This window comes from Sphaeramia orbicularis, chromosome 18, assembly GCF_902148855.1.
Source record: "Sphaeramia orbicularis chromosome 18, fSphaOr1.1, whole genome shotgun sequence".
NCBI lineage: Eukaryota > Metazoa > Chordata > Actinopteri > Kurtiformes > Apogonidae > Sphaeramia > Sphaeramia orbicularis.
Window position 1 is genome coordinate 26,201,337 of NC_043974.1, and position 17,993 is coordinate 26,219,329.

Below are 17,993 nucleotides of genomic sequence, written 5' to 3' on the forward strand. Positions count from 1 at the left end.
ATAATGTATCGGCACTTTTCACACACGGTGGCACCACGGTTACAATGCCGCTAGTTATATTAAAAACAGAAAACTCAAGAAAAAGTGACATTTTCAGCTCAGATATCAATAACTGGACATAAAATATAATGCTCAGTATTTTGCATGCTTAAGTGAAAATGAAGTATTTTCCTATATTTAACCCTTTCATGCATGAATTATTAGAACCTTTGTCAAGATCTTTTCTTGGGTGTTTTTATTCTTCATTAGGTATGAAAAAGCAATGCAAATTAGTTTTTTTTTTTTTTTTCATGAATTGACAAAAATGTCCACTTGGCTACAACGTGCATTTTATTCTTGAAGCACAGAAACATGTATGTAAAACCCCATATCAGAAAGTGATATGAAAACAATGAAATAAAAATTTTTTTAATGCTGCTAATCTGATGTTTTCTCACATTTTAACATACAGGGTGGGGAAACAAAATTTACAATGAACATTTAGTTGTTTTTTCTCAGCAGGCACTACATCCATTGTTTTGAAACCAAACATATATTGATGTCATAATCATACCTAACACTATTATCCATACCTTTTCACAAACTTTTGCCCAAATGATTAATTAGGAAAGCAAACGTCAAAGAGTGTGTGATTTGCTGAATGCACTCGTCACACCAAAGGAGATTTGAAAAATAGTTGGAGTGTCCATAAAGACTGTTTATAATGGAAAGAAGAGAATGACTATGAGCAAAACTATTACGAGAAAGTCTGGAAGATACTATTAAAGAAGAATGGGAGAAGTTGTCACCTGAATATTTGAGGAACACTTGCGCAAGTTTCAGGAAGCGTGTGAAGGCAGTTATTGAGAAAGAAGGAGGACACATAGAATAAAAACATTTTCTATTATGTAAATTTTCTTGTGGCAAATAAATTCTCATGACTTTCAATAAACTAATTGGTCATACACTGTCTTTCAATCCCTGCCTCAAAATATTGTAAATATTGCTTCCCCACCCTGTAATGTGTTGGAATGAGCATTTCTGAATTAATCCACCAGGGGGCGCCGCTCTGAATTAACCATACTGGACAAATACCACGGAGAAGAGTAAAGTTTTTGGAGAAGAAGAAGAAGAAAGTCAGTAATAACAAACACTAATGTGATACTAATATTGCAGCGTTTTTGCTAGTAAGGTTTAAAAGCTTAGTTTCAGCAGGTAGAGAAAAGAGAAATGAGCGATAAGTTTCGTTTTCACTTCCGCTGGCAGCAATCCGCACCACTCCGTACTCCTGGTGGTATTCTCCGTCTGGGTACGCATCCGCCAGCACCTGGAAAACGGATGGAATTTACACAGAGGACGGACAGAACGCTGCGTCCGTATCTGTTTGTGTCTGTAACGTTACTTGCAGTCAGCGTTACTTTTATCACCGTCATTTATTTTGAAAAATCTCCACATTCTTCACACATTATTCCACCGCCACGTACCTGCTGCACTGAACTGGGAATGTCACACGGCCGTAAGTGGTATCGGTGCATTTGTATCGGATTACTTTTACGAGTATGAATATGAGTACACACACTGAGTATCAGAGCCAATGCCCGATACTCATATCAGTATCGGTGCATCTCTACCTAAAAGCACTGTTTTTGCCATAGCTATTGATGTAAGAACTTGAATAAATGAATGAATGAATATTTTATTTCAGTTATGTACAAAAACACATAAATACAAAGAACATACAATTAACACAACTGATAATTGAAAAAGGAAGAAGCTGAAATCAAAGACTTATTTCTGCTTCTCCTACTCCCATCCTTACTCCAACTCCACACCTGAAGTTGCAGCAAATAAAACATCAACACAAATTAGTCTACATTCAGTTTCTTAAGTCACTTAGAGCTCATTGTACTTTCATAGCCCTTGAGAATTTGACAACTTAAAAGCTTTTTTTAAAACTTGACAACGAGCTACACATTTTCACTTTGTCCTTCAATTAGTTCCATAATTTGACACCAATAAACACAAGAAACAGCGATACAGCGATCAACTTAAGTGATTTTGGTTATTATCAAGAAAACCATGGAAAATGGCAAGATATCAGCTCTGAAATTAAACTCTTTTGAGCTATTTTTGTTGTTATCATTATATTTGTCACCGTGGCGTCATTTTGACAGGTTTATGCAATGTTACAACATGTACAGTCATGGAAAAAATTATTAAACCATCAAAAGTCATCAAAAACAATTAAGTACTGGCTCCTGTGTGTATCATGTGACTAAAACAGACAGAAAAGAAAACATGGAATGACTAAAAGCACTGTTTTTGCCATAGCTATTGATGTAAAAACTTAAGTGATTTTGGTTATTATCAAGAAAACCATGGAAAATGGCTAGATTTTTATGAGCTATTTTTGTTGCTATCATTATATTTATCCAAACAAATGTACCTTTAGTTGTACCAGGCATTAAAATGAACAAGAAATTGAAGAAAACAAGGGTGGTCTTGGCAAGGCAAGGCAAGTTTATTTATATAGCACATTTCAGCAACAAAGCAATTCAAGGTGCTTCACACAGGACATTGAAATACGACAAGGGAAAAAGAAACACATTTAAAACATTATAAAAGAAACATGTAAAAGGTGATTAAAAACAGCAAGTAAGAAAACGACATAAAACCCAAAAAATATAAAAACACATATTAAAGAAAGAGTTGCAGAGTTTTGAAGGAGAATATAAAATTTAAAAAGTCAAAAGCCTTTTAGTCAAAGGCAGCAGTGAACAGTTGAGTCTTTACCCTTGACTTAAAACAGTGGTTCTCAATCTTTTTCTGTCGCCCCCCCCACCCCCTTTGGAGCATGAAAAATTTCCAAGCCCCCCTCACCCCCGACAACATTGTACCTGTGGTGCAATTATTACTTTTACTGAAAGAAACATCAGTATCGTAAGAATACTTTTGGCTTTTCCTTGAATAATTTGTTGTGCAAATTAAAAATAACTTAGATTTTTGATTGAACAATACAAATGAACTCAACAAGACTGCTCCCTGAGACATTATTTTTCCAAATAAAAATAGGAAATGAGTAATTATCTTACAACTATGACAATAAGGTAAATGTTTTTATAGAACAAAAAAACAAATTTTGGTAACAAAGATGAACGTTATAACAATATCAGAGGCTGCAATGAGCCCGTTTATGCTGCACATCTCAGATCATTAAAGTGCAAACGGTGCATAAACAGAAACATTGCATATTTTTCTTTTCCAGTCCAGTCCTTGTCCATTCTCCAAACCTAAACTCTTTGTCTAGTCTAGTGACAGATCACCATGGCAGTAGATTTGTTTGTTGTACGTCCCTAAAATGAGTCCAGGGTGCTCCAACGCTAAAACATTAGTTCCACCTGTTACATGTTCTAACCTGAAGAAAAAATAAACACCTAGAAATGATCCCATGCCCCCCTGGCAAGCCTTCGCGCCCCCCCAGGGGGGCCTGCCCCACATTTTGAGAAACACTGACTTAACCCATAAAGACCCAAACATCCCCTGGTGACCAAAATCATTCACTGATATAAAATGTTAATACCTGTTGATCCATTAATCCTATCAATACATGTAAATAATTGGTGTAAAATAAAGTTTGTCATCTTTTCATGGTCATCAGATATGACCCATTTGGACGTTCAGAGGCTCCGTAGTTACCGTGGAAACACCATCATCTTCTACAGCATTGATTCACCAGTAAAACCCATGGAGTCAAATCAATGACAGTGGATAGACACAATGGGTTTATGTTCAGTTAATGAAAGATTTTACTGAAAATTTACTTTTTCCTCCATTTTCTCTGTATCTGATATAATAACCCCCAACTTTAATTTCAGCTTTTATGGACATCAATCATGATCAGTAAATTAAATAAATAAGTAAATATAGGAAAATACCAGATTTTCACTGAAGAATGACAAATACTAAGCATAATATTAAAATAAATGGTAATAAATCACTTGAGAAAAGTTAAAAATAGAGAAAAAGTAATTTGGGAAGTACCACAAAAGTAGCACTGGGCCTTTATGGGTTAAAAGAACTCAGACTCTCAGCAGACCTAATATTTTCTGGTAGTTTGTTCCAGATATACAGAGCATAGAAACATGGTCTAATAATTTTTTCCACAATAAGCTATTTTTCTTGCAATAAGTGCAACTCCATTTGACATATCAGGAATAGTAGTTACTTTTATTGGAAAAATAGCTGCCTTTTTGTTCTTTGCAAATTCATCCCACATGCCAGATTGGACCTGTTGGCAGGCCTACTGTGTCTACACTACATTTTACAATTGCGAAGAAACATTGTAGTCCAAATTGCACATCATGAACGTGATTTAAAAACATTCTGTTGTGATCTTTTGGCCCGAACGCCCACCTCTACTTCTATACAGCACTATACTTAAAGTGTTAATGCGGATGTAAAAGACATTATTGTTACCGGTACAGTACTCATTACATTAATTTAGGCTCTAAGGCTTTTTAACCTGAGCTGAGCTGACAACACAAATAGCGAACACAAAGGGCTTCACTGTTTACTTATCCTGTTAGTATTGTTCTAGAGTCATTTGCTGGAGCACGGAGAGTCTAAATAGGCTAATTGTATGGAGATTCCTGCAACTTCCCCTCCCTCCCTCCCTCCCTCCGAGCATGGAAAAAAACCAAGTAGCTTGCTCCTTATTACAGCCGCCTTTTGGTACAAGCCTGTATCCTGTCGTAATCTCCTCACCAGACATTATTAGTAGCTTCCAATCGATTGTCTCTACAACTTGTCAGATACCAACAACTGTGTGGGCAGATAAAATGTCATATCATTACTTGTACCATTCAGCTGCCTCCACTTTTATGTCCTTTATTCTTTCCAGTCTTTGTGCGCTATCGTTGTAAGGCAAGAACAAGGATGATGATGATGATGATGATGTGTTACACGTGCTGCGTTGCTGCAGTCGTCTTTGATGGGCTAACGGCTCTTTGGTCGAGAGACAAAAGATTGAGACGGAGAGAGAGAGAACTAAAGTGGAAGTCCCTGCAGTTCTTGATACAACAGCGGTGCCATTTTTATGCAAATATAAAAATAACCTGCATTGTGTTACATATTCAGGCAGATCAAGTGGTTCTCTCCCTCTGTTTTTTGTCTACCCGTGTATCTCTCTCACCCTCCTCACCCAAAGTCACTTCAGTGCTTTGACAGACTTTCAGCTTTTATCCGGTCATGAAGTACAGCGTAAGGGTTTAGCGACACTTTCTATTTTATACATCCTACATGCATTAGTGTCCCATGGGGATGTTTCAAGGAGGAAAACATCCATAAAGACTCTATGAATACTAATGCAAAGCGCAAATAATCCGTTTTCCTCTGTCTCACCTTACCTTTACGTCCGTTACAGGTGCTCAAGTCCCTGCCCCGCATCGAGGGCCGACCCGGTGCCTCTCTGCCCCCCATGGACTTCAAGGCCCTGGAGGACGGGCTCCGAGCTACACACGGAGACGAAATCACACCCGAAGATGTGATGTCCGCCGCCATGTACCCCAAAGTTTTCCAGGAATTTAAAGAATTTACCGGTGAGTGCAAAAGACGAACAGAATTAACCCTTTAAAGGGGTCATATTTAGCTAAACCCACTTTTATTAGTCTGTGGTGCATTTATTTGTGAATTTGGACCCTAATAGTTTGAATTTGAACCCTCCAGGTGCTGCCAAGCTATCTTTATATTCATTTTGGCAAAAATCGAGTGGATTTCTGTAACCTGTTTTAATTCCTGCTTAATTTGTTACATCTATAACTAGTTACATCACAATATTTGCACGTATAAGGTCAAGACTTCTGACAAACATTTCCCCCATTTCTATCTATCTATCTATCTATCTATCTATCTATCTATCTATCTATCTATCTATCTATCTATCTATCTATCTATCTATCTATCTATCTATCTATCTATCTATCTATCTATCTATCTATCTATCTATCTATCTATTTATTTATTTATTTAACCAGGAAAAAAGCTCATCGAAATTAAAAATCTGTTTTTCAGGAGTGTCCAGGCCAAGAAAACAGCAGAAGTTACACAAAATAGAAATCACAGCCATACATCCACACTAAAAATACACATAAAACACTAAACTAAGAACATACATATTAAAACTGGTGCTGGCAATTCCTGCTTAATTTGTTATGTCTATAACTAGTTGCTGGGGCACCGTAAAGGGCAGGGGGGACATGACAAATTCATGGGGCCCAGCATTTGTGGGGGCCCCATAGAGGGGGTCCAGTAGATACAGAATAGAACTTGTGAAAATTTCGTGTAAGATTTGGCGTAAAATAAGGTTCCACAACGTTTACCTTTCATGGCGCCCACAATTGCTAGCGGCGCCCCTGACTAGTTACGTCATAACATTTGCACATAAAAGGTTCAGACTTCCAACGAACATTTCTCCGAGTACAACATAGTTTGTCAGCAGCAGCGGTTGTAGTCCATACTGAAAATATGTCCAAACTTAGAGCCAATTACCTAAAATGTTCAGTTGTTGGTTGAACGGGACAGAGTGTAGCGGCTGTACGTGTGCGTTGTGAATACCTTGCCAAAACACGATCTTCTCTCTTTCCTTGCCGTTTATTCTGGCAGAAAACACAATATCCATCTCATACAGGAAGAAAACACAGCAAAACTGCCCTTTTTCTCAAGCAACAAAGTAAATACAAAGTAAATAAAAAACATACCTGGCAGAAAACACAATATCCATCCCACACTATCAAGAAAAAAAAAAAAAAAAAATCAAAGTTAGCTAACACCACACGCCAATTAGACCATGAACATACAATAGAGAACATTGCCATTCAGAAACATGCTCAATCAACAGGGAGCCAATCATTACACAAACACAACGGTACATAACAATCATTCAAATATGACATAAAAAAATTTGAAAATGTAAAATAATGACGGGACCAACATGCATTTACTCACCAGGAAGGTGCACGACCCTAGTTTGCAGGGGTGTGGTGTTTAATGTCCCTAAAATAAAATAGTAATTAACACAATAAAACAGTGTGAGATGGCAAGTGGAATCCTGGACTACATACATTAACTCCGTTACAAGAGCAGTACAGCCAACAACCTGAAGGGGGCGGGGCATGAAGTGGCTCATTTGCATTTAAAGGGCCAGTGCTCAAAATGACCTTTCTGGTGTCATTACTCAGAAATAAGGTTGAAGATGGACCTGTGGAGTTGAATTAATGAAGAATTCAGACCCAAGTATTGCATTTACAGTTTATGTAGACCACAGGGAAATGTTTTAAAATGCATAATTCCATTTAAAAAAAGTTAAATATCACTCCTTTAACAATAGCGATCTGCATTTTGCACTTTACGTCGTTCAAATTACTCTTGAACTGTTTGTGCTATCCACAAAATTCAAGTAGCATCGGAAAGCTGAGATCCTGAGATTTCCGATGCTATATAACAATTTATGGTAGCAATGTGGGACTCTGTTGCAAGTAGAAAGGAACTGTTTCAGAGACTTCTGCACAGGGTAAAAAACACCTGGACATAAATATTTTTATTTATTTATTTATTTTTTTATTTGTTTCGAAACATGCAAAGAAAATAAGACAAAACAAAGCAAATTAAGACATAAACAAAAGAACATTTAAATGGACAGAATCTATCTTCAAGCACATACAAGTCTGAATTTTGCATGGTCGAAAAGGAGTAGGAAGAAGTATAAACTTATTTAATCCTACCCCTCAGTGCTTTTACACCTTTATTATTAACTTTATACAACAATCAGCCGATACTATTTCCCTAATTTTAGCATCGAACCACAACAATCCATAATGCAGTAACTGAATTATCCACAACAGTATGTTCATGTCAGTATATGAATATGAAATATGAAGCTATAATATGGATACTGAACGTTAAAGAGCAAAAAGCATGTTGGAGCAGATGTAAAATAGTTGAAAGTTTATTTTGACAATCTCAAAAAGTTTCATTATGGACATTTACAGTTGTTTGTGATCATAAATATGTGAAAAAACTTCAAGTCTGTTTTTTTTTTTTTTTTTTTTTTTTTTTTTTTTAATCATTTATTCTTTATAATAATGACAATTAATGGCCAGATATTGAAAGTTAAGATCTTCCTGAAAATAAAGGTGCAAAAGAATTGGCAAAAAAAGACATTTTCTGACATTTTTATTGCAAAGAAAACATGAAGACAGCTAGGCGGCTTGTTATAGTGGCAGTAAACTAACTGACATATAGTAATGGATTAGCATAAAAGAATCAGTAAACTGTTTTATTTTTCTAATATGTTTCTCTTTAATCTAATGCTATTTCAAATATCGAACAAACCTGAGTTCTGTTTTTTTTTTTTGTCTCGCACTCTTCAGTATTGTTACTGGGGCTTGAAATTAGCAGCAGTCAAATTCACATCAGAAATAAACGTTTTAACTTGTATTCCAGGAAACAAGTCCTGCAATTAAAATTCAGAATTGAGTCGAGTTGAACACTAAAACTGGCAACACACAGAACCCATTAATCACAGACACCTGCCTCTCTACTTTCATTTCCATTAATGCAAACAGTATTTTCCAGCAGCACTTTGCAAGAATTCAATCAGTCCCACAGTTCACTTTCTTGTCATCAATTTTTTTCTGCCCTGTCTGACATTGTACAGGAAGAAGAAATTGTATCTAAGTGTTAAATAATGTATAGTTTCAATAAGAGGAAACAGAAAAAGGAGATCAATGCACCTTGCACTTATGATAGTCATTAGTTAACACTGTTCTGCATTAATATCACAACTCTTAAAACTTCGCATTATCGTCAAGTGGCCGTCTGTAAATGCATCTGTTCATACGTGGCTTTAGAATGCATCAGCATATGTAGCTCCAGCGATCCCTTCTGTTCAGATCTGACTTCCCCACTCTATATGCAAATAAACAAGCTCGTTTATATCCTAAAACATAGCGCACGCATTCATTTCAACTAGAACAGGCTGGATATGTAATGTTCCTTTGCCAATTTAATTCACTATGCCGCTGGAAGCTGAAGCCTTTTCTGCCTATTACTCACCGCACCGATCAATCAATAGACCTTAAATGTTGATATGACAACTCGGACCATTCCGTTTGTTTTATTAGCTCTCTTGCATGACAGACGCTTCAGCAATGATTGAATCGTAAAGCTCTTAAAATATGTTTATGAAGTTCCGCTGGATTATGTGATCTGCGGATATTCTAGGCAGCACTACAGCACTTAGAATATATCTGGAGAGGGTTTTAAAAACATATGACAGATGACGATGAACATATCAGCTGAGTGGGCAGGAAAGGAAATGTGGAGAAATGCTTCCCAGACTCTAAATCTCCCAATGTGACCTGAGTGATCAAGGTCAAGTTTATTTCTTTTTTTTTTTTTTAATTCATTTTTAATTGGTATTTTCCGTGGTTCACATATTATTATTATTATTATTATTATTATTATTATTATTATTATTAATTATTTATTATTATTATTATTATTATTATTATTATTATTTATTTATTTTATTCACATCGCAATTCAACATTCTCATCCATTCATCTGAAAATTACAATTGAATCTCACAGCGATACGTTCGTGACTCCTCAGATAATACGAAGAAGATGTCAGTTTTACAATACACAATGAAGAACTAAATGCTGGTGTGCACATTTGTGATTAAAAAAAGATAAATACGAACGGGTTTAAAAGGAAAAAAAAGGGTCAAGTTTATTTCTATAACACATTTACAACAATGCAAAGTACTGCACAAGGGCCTGGCCAAGCAAAAGTGAACATCAGGATCAATATCTTTTTCCTCTAAAACAATATTTTTGATTACTCAGCATCTACTTTCTAAAACTGTTTATTTAATTTATACCTGAATTACAATTGATATAAAAGAAAATATATGAGAATACAGTATAAATGAAGAACAGTAAAGGTTGTAAATGAATGTATTCAGCATAAATTCAGGATGTAAATAGCAATGAGTAAATAAATATATGCCTGTGTTTAATCTTATATTTCATAATAATCAAATATCAAATACTATAATAATTTTGAATGTTATTTATTATAAAAACAAATAGCAGAATGATGTGTATTAAATATAGTAATGAAACATATGTCACCAAAGACAGCAGTGGCCCAGAGGTGCAACAGCTCAAAAATGATCCACTATAAGAAAAAAAAAAAGAGATTGTGATTTATTTAAAAAAGAAGTATCTGAAAAATAAATGTAAATAATGTATGTGTATACCTCCTCTCAAAATATTTTTTTTGTAGAAGTCTTTTTTTTTTTTTTTTTTGAGGAGATTATTATTGTTTTTTTTAATCACACAAGTTTATTTTATTTCATTGTACAAATTCATTTTTGATTAAGTTTTTTTTTTTTTTTTTTTTTTTTAGGAGATAGTTTTTTTTTCATGCAAGTGTATTAAATCGCAATCTCCTTTTTTTCTTCTAGTGGATAATTTTTTGGGCTATTGCCCCTCTGGCCACTGTAAAAGACTGATAATTTTATCAGTATCTTAATAAAATCTTTGATTATTATTCTGGTGCATTGCACTGAACAAACGCCTCATTGTTACTTTTGTGGATTCTCACTCTGTTACCATGAATTAATGTCTTTTAAAATTAAAATTAAAATGATAACAGTTTCATTTTTGGATATAATGTACTCTCATATATTCATAAAAGTGTGGTATATGCTAAATATTTGCACTTTCTGGTATTTTTTCCCAAACCTTGAATAACTGCTGTATATTTTTCCTCACTCCGTTACTCTGTCAATGATGATAAATTCATGTTTTTATTAAATATTTGGTTATTATTCCGTAATGGAATGTTAAAGTACTTGCTTAGACCTACAATTTGAGCTATTATAGTTGCTGCTAAATTAATTTTTAAAACAGATATGGAATGATTAGTATTGCTGCACAGTGCTTTCTCACTCTGTTACTTGTATGGGTAAAAATAAAAGATATAGTAAAACTAATAAAAAATATATGAATATAGAAGATAAGATATACTAAAACTGATAAACCAGATACACAATATTAACCCTTTCATGCATAGTGGTCACTACAGTGGACAGCTGTTCTGTTGCATATTCATGGGTTTTGTTGTTTTAGTTCCATATCAGCCAGTACAGTGGACCCTTATGCATCATCCCAAACACTGCAATTCATACCATTATACTAACTTTGCTGTTCTTGATAAACCTGATCTGCACTAAATCAATTGCTGATTGTTATTAGACTGTAATTAACAGTTTTCTGATACAAAAGTTTTTTTTTGTTTTGCATATTATCTCCATGAAGTGAGTAACAACTAGTATTAGAGTACGCTAAAATGTGAGAAAATGGCATTAAAAAATGTTTTTATTTCATAGTTTTCATGCAGAATATCACTTTCTAATGATGGGCTATAAATAAATGTGTCTTTGCTTCAAAAATTAAATGCATGGTGTCCAGCTGAGTGGACATTTTTGTAACTCCATGAGAAACAGGTTCACCAATCTTAAATCTCTTACCCATCATTGTCTGCTTTATGATCGTGTAGGATGGTCTTCTTTGTCGGCTCGCAGATTGAGTCATTGGCGTATTTTAATTTATAAGTCTGTCCTAGGTCTTCTCCCATCCTACCTTCTGACTTACATCAGTGGGAGAACCACAAATGCTTATAATCTGCGTTCTCAGGATCTTTTCTTGTTGTCTGTTCCTAAAGTTAGAACTGAACAGGGGAAAAAGGCCTTCAGGTATGCGGCCCCATTCACCTGGAATGAACTACAAAAAGACCTGAAACTGAAGGATCTGGTTTCGTTGGACACTTTTAAGAGGATGTTGTATGACTTAGAGAGGGAGACATCTGGCTGCAGATGTTTTATCTGATGCACTTTGTCTACATTTCATGGGCATTTTCTGCAAAGTTGACTGTGGAAGGTTTGACTTGTCTATGTGCTTTTTATGTATTCGTTTTATGTATGGAAGTCTGTGTCTGTAGCTATTTAACCCTTTCATGCACAAATTATGAGACCCTTTATCAATTTTTTTTTTTCCTGAGTGTTTTTATTCCTCTTTAGGCGTGAAAAAAACAATGCGATTGAAAATTTTCTTCTGGAAAAAAAAAAAAAAAAAATCGAATAATTTAAAAAATGTAAAAAAATACATCACAAAAAAAAAAAAATAAATAAAAAATCTTATGAACCTATTTTTCATGAAGTTGCAAAAATGTCCACTCAGCTGGACACCACACGTTTAATTTTTGACACACAGAAACAGGTATTTACTGATAAATTGTCTGAAAACTATGGGGAGGGCTTATGATTCTGGGGGTTTATGCTCAGGAGAGATCTACATAATGTGACCAATTCATGTCCTAAAAAATATGTAGTGTCTAAAAAAACTTTAATAAAGATATGTGTAAAAAAAAAAAAAAAAAAAAAAAAAAAAAGAACAACAAAATCAATGAATATATAAGAGAACAGCTGTAGAATAGCTGTCCACTGTAGTGACCAGTATGCATGAAAGGGTTAATGTACTGCTGCCCGTCTTGGCCAGGACACTCTTGAAAAAGACATTTTTAATCTCAATGAGGTTTTCCAGGTTAAATAAAAGTAAAAAAAAAAAAAAAAATTCAGTTGCATTGTTTTTTTCACATCTAAAGAGAAATAAAATTACTCAAAAAAAAAAAAAAAATGACTAAGGTTCTCATAATTCATGCATGAAAGGGTTAAGATAAATAGTATCTAAAACACAGAGAGAAGATAAAACAAATAGACATCATGCACTTAGCGATGTGTCCTGACTGTGTTGTCCACATGTGACTGAATCTACTAGGAGTTAATATAAGGTCAAAGTCTTCAGCTTCATTATTAATTTTAGTTCCAGTGAGTTCTGGTTTCACATCACCCTAAAATCCTTCACATGACTTCCCCTCACTTGGTCGTCATCACCTTCGTGCGCTGCATCTGCCTGTAGATACTTGACATTGTCTGACGTCAGTGTGTTGTCTGATTGACAGGTAGCCTTTTCCTTTAAATTACTGAACACCTTTATATGCTTCTATGCTTCTGCCTCTGTTTCTTTATTCAGATGTCATTGCTCATATCCTCTCTCATCCTCTCAGAAAATACGGGAGTATTTGCATTTTTATGTATTTTTCAAGTTGACTTTTTATTGCTTCAGAAGTCCAGATCATGTGTCTGTTAAAAACTCCTCATGTGCTGCCGCTCATTTTCTTTTTGTTTTTTTTTTTCCTCTTTGATAGACTTGTGGAACATCTCATAATTGGTTGGAACCAATTACAGGATGTTTGACGAGTCTATGCGAAAACATGATGTCACGTTAAAGGGGCTGTATGTAGTATTTCTTCTTTCAGATATTAAAAAGTGACACAAAGCTAACAGAGTGTTCCGCCAAAGATTGTAATATTTTGTATTGTAGAGATATGAACTGAATATATTTATACTTTTATATTTATATAAATGTAATAATAATAACACTGGTCAACAACAAATTTATTGTTTAAGTTTTTTGAGCTGATTTAGGATCATTTTGGTGTGCTGAATCCAAAATCACATTCATTTTGCTCAATCAGGTCAACTTTCTGAACTATGCTACATATTGGCTTTTTAACATTTTTGCTTACATTTATGGACATTTTCACATCATATGATACAAAATTCTTTCATATTTCCTGCAATAAACAAGTTCTGAAGATTCAACTTTTGCCAATTTATGATTAATGTTTTTTTTTTAATATTACAGGTGAATGAAATGGCTTCGACTAGAAGATCTTGCAAAAATAAGCCTGACGTATTCTGCTACATCTGCAGTGAATACACCATTGTACCTAACAGGAATCAAGTCACAAGTTTCATAAAGTGTGCTTACCAATCTTATTTTGGTGTTAATTATTATATTTTGTGAGAAGATCAAATTTTTCAAAATTAAATTAGCAAAAAAACCCCGACCTGATTGAGAAAAACAGATGTCATTTTTGGATTTAACGGTGCAAAATGGTCCTAATTCAGTTAAAAAAACCTAGACAACTTGCAAAAAACATTTTTTTGTAACCCAGTGTAATAATAATAATAATAATAATAATAATAATAATAATAATAATAATAATAACAAGTTTGTACATGTAGCTGAATGAGGTGAGTTTTAAGGATAGTTGCAAAGAGTTCCAGTCACAAGTATAATCAGATGTGGAGTTGGTGTCTGACGTTACTGTCCTTTCTGTGTTTCTTTCAGCTAACTTCGGCCCGGTGGACTGCCTCAGCACCCGGCTCTTCCTGGACGGACCTAAGATCGCAGAGGAGTTTGAGGTACCCAATATTATGTACTTTAAAGCCAACCACTGAACAAACTTTTCTCTTTCTGTTTTTTGTTTAGTTTAGTTTTTTTTTTTTTAATATGCAACAAAATAAAGTAACCCTACTTAGTCCTTATAAATGAAACAGGTAAGAAAACAAAACAAACAAAAAACTAAAACCTATAACCTATACATATACATGAAAACAAAGTATGACTTCCTTTGCACATTCGAAAAGGAGTGGGAGGAAGTAGAACTTATTTATTCCCACCCCTGCTCCACAAAACAGTCTATTGTTTTTGTTTAGCTTCCTATCAGGAGAATACATGAAAACTCATGTCTCTTTGGTCAGTTCACCTCACTTATCTTCACGTACACATACATACAGGGTGCAATTTGTCCAAAAAACAAAGGGGAGGATGTTTTTTTTTTGTTTGTTTTGTTTTGGGGTTTTTTGTCAGTGGGGTGGGGAGGGTGGGTGCTGGTGTGAAACTAAAGTGAAACTTTACATACTTTCAACATCCAACTCCTGGGTTCTATTCTTCTATTACACTGGGTTACAAGAAAATGTTTTTTGCAAGTTGTCTAGGTTTTTTCAACTGAATTAGGACCATTTTGCACCGCTAAATCCAAAAATGACATCTGTTTTTCTCAATCAGGTCAGGTTTTTTTGCTAATTTGATTTTGAAAAATTTCATCTTCTCACAAAATTGATGACATTTTTCTGACTTTATCAGTTGATTTTTTTATATAGTTCTCACCCAAAATAGGTTTTAAGAGAAAAAAAAAAATCATTTTCTAACAGGATGTATTTATTATTTATTATTTATTATGTATTCACCGCAGATGTAGCAGAATACATCAGGCTTATTTTTGCAAGATCTTCTAGTCGAAGCCATTTCATTCACCTGTAATATTAAAAAAAAAACATTAATCATAAATTGGCAAAAGTAAAATCTTCAGAACTCGTTTATTGCAGGAAATATGAAAGAATTTTGTATGATATGATGTGAAAATGCCCATAAATGTAAGCAAAAATGTTAAAAAGCCAATATGTAGCATAGTTCAGAAAGTTGACCTGATTGAGCAAAATTAATGTGATTTTTGGATTCTGCACACCAAAATTATCCTAAATCAGCTCAAAAAACTTAAAAAATAAATTTGTTGTTGACCAGTGTTGTAGAGCAAATCTTACACAAAATTTTCACAACTTGTAACCTGTTTCCACTGGACACACAAATGCTGGGCCCCATGAATTTGTCACGTTTACCCCCTCTTTATGCATTGGGATATTTGTGAATTCTGAGACTGCCGACAGTTCAGTTCAGGTGAACGTTAGTGCCAGTAATGAAGGATATAGGATGAAAATTCATTGAGCAAAAGTAGGGATGTAAAAACCAGAGGGGGGGTTGACCCCCCCCCCCCCCCCCCCCCAACTAATCGCACCCTGCATACGCACATACACGCCTATATTGACATACCAGAAAAGTTAAAAAAAAAAAAAAAAAGTAAATACATACATACATCCTTGAAGGCATGTAGAAGCCAATAATTTAATAATAGCTGATAACGTAATAAATTTTCCAATTTTCAAATGTAGTAAGCCAATAACGCAATATCTGGCCAACAACGTAATAAAAGTCCTGAACCGATAACGTAATAACTTTTGGTCAGTAACGTTATAACTTATTGGCTGGTTATTACGTTATTGGCCTGGTTAAAAAAATAAATAAATAAATTTGCAAATGTAGTAACTGAGCCAATAACATAATAAGTTATAAGCTATTACGTTATCAGTTCAGGACTTTTATTAAGTTATTGGTCAGATATGACGTTGTTGGCCTATTACATTTTTAAAAATGGCAAATTTATTACATTATCGTCCGTTATTACATTAGCGGTTGTTATTACATTATTGGCTTCTACAAGGCAAAATGAATAAACGATAACTACACAACTTTGAAGTTTTACACATTCAGTAAGCGAATAAATTGATTATGTTTGTCATGCCTTCCATTCCAAATGAGTTAGACATTTTCTTGTGATCAGAGAAGTAGAAATGAGGAAAGATGTTTTTTATTTTACCTGCTGATGGTTTCGGGAACCGTTTGACAGCTCTGATGAAGGCTGAAGCTACAGCCGAAACCAAAACATCTTTCTTCAATTCTACTCGTCTGATCACAAGAAAATCTCTCACTCAATAAGGGAACAGTTAATTAAAAAAATCCTCCATTTTATATTAATAATCAGTTTAGTAATTGTAATTGTACCTCCTTAATTCAGTTTGCACTAATGTGAGTCCATAAACAGCAGACACTATCAGGAGAAGAGGATTTTGGTGACACTGCAGATGGTTGAGTTTGATGTACTCCGGTGCAGAGTCACAGTGAAGTGCTGATAACACAGAGGGGAAGATGGAGATATTAACACGTTATCAAGGGAACTGCAAACAGCATTTCTGATCCCTGCGGCCGTCAGATTGGCCTTCCCTCATAGAAGCTACAGATTAATTTTGTCCTGTGATGTTTGAGAGGCTACTTTCAGCCGCCGAGGGCCTAAAATACAAGTCGGTGATTTCCAGAAGCTTGTTTGTTCTCCACCAGGGAGGCAGATAAACAATGTAGTCTGTAAAGGAATTAAACAAATGGTTTGTACTACTTAGTAGGCAAAGAAATTAGCGGTGTACAGGAATGTAACAGTCTCCTGGAGAGTGGATGGAATAATTGGCTGTCATTTGTAAACCACAAAACCTGAAACGGAAACAGCAGAGTTAACCACGAGCATGAGAAGGCTGGGTGTTTGTTTGAACCTAAACCAGCATCGAACAATCAGAAGTGGATGTGAATGAAGTAGGGTGTAGTAAAGTAAGTGGTTTATCGAAGTCAGAAAGGTGGTTCACTTTTTACAGGAGTAAATCATCCTTGTAACAGATGAAGCCAGTGGTTTTCAACTGTGGGGTCACGTGGAATTTCTAGTAATTGATAAAAAAAAAAAAAGAAATAAAAATGACAAATAAAATATTTTAATGATTCAATATGTATTTCATTGTAATTAAAACACCTAATCAACTCTGTTGTGGAAATGTTCAACTGATAACCCACACATAAAGAGGAGGAGAGAAAGTTAGAGTTAAAATAAATAAATGCATTTATTGAAAAGTCAATCACAGAGAAACTCTGTAAGTGAAGTCTGATTAAACAAGAGAAAACTAAAGATCACATAGTACCAAATCCAACCCCCTCAAACTATGATGTCATTCCTTACGTACATCATACCACTCCATACTACTCCTTCTCTGCTCTGTGAAGAGGTCATGATGACCTCTTCACTCTAACCTTGCTTGGATCCTATCTGGAGTGCAGGTGCCATCCTCTATCTACACATTCAGACGTTTAGGTGTTTGGGTTTTAACTCAAGGCAAGAACTCCGTTCCTGGGTTGGGGGTGTTACAAAGTGGTAAACATCACACATAACAATGACTCAGCATGTACTAACAGTATGAAATATAAAAGTAAATTTTTCCACCACAACTCCTAATAAAAATCTTGAATTAAGCAAAAAAAAAAAAAAAAAATCTGAAATCTTGAAATAAGGTTTTCAAGATCTATTGTCTAAAAATAAGTTCTTATATC

The 17,993-nt window shown here is 34.7% G+C and overlaps 1 protein-coding gene across 2 annotated transcripts in view; it reads left to right on the plus strand.

Moving 5' to 3' along the window:
• Window positions 1-17,993, plus strand: part of pcxb (pyruvate carboxylase b) — an 848,274-nt gene that overhangs the window by 784,199 nt on the left and 46,082 nt on the right. For both annotated transcript variants that reach the window (XM_030162429.1, XM_030162430.1), the window contains 2 exons: window positions 5,402-5,576; window positions 14,301-14,374. In XM_030162429.1, the coding sequence (XP_030018289.1) occupies window positions 5,402-5,576; window positions 14,301-14,374 (249 nt within the window). The remainder of the gene's footprint in view (window positions 1-5,401; window positions 5,577-14,300; window positions 14,375-17,993) is intronic.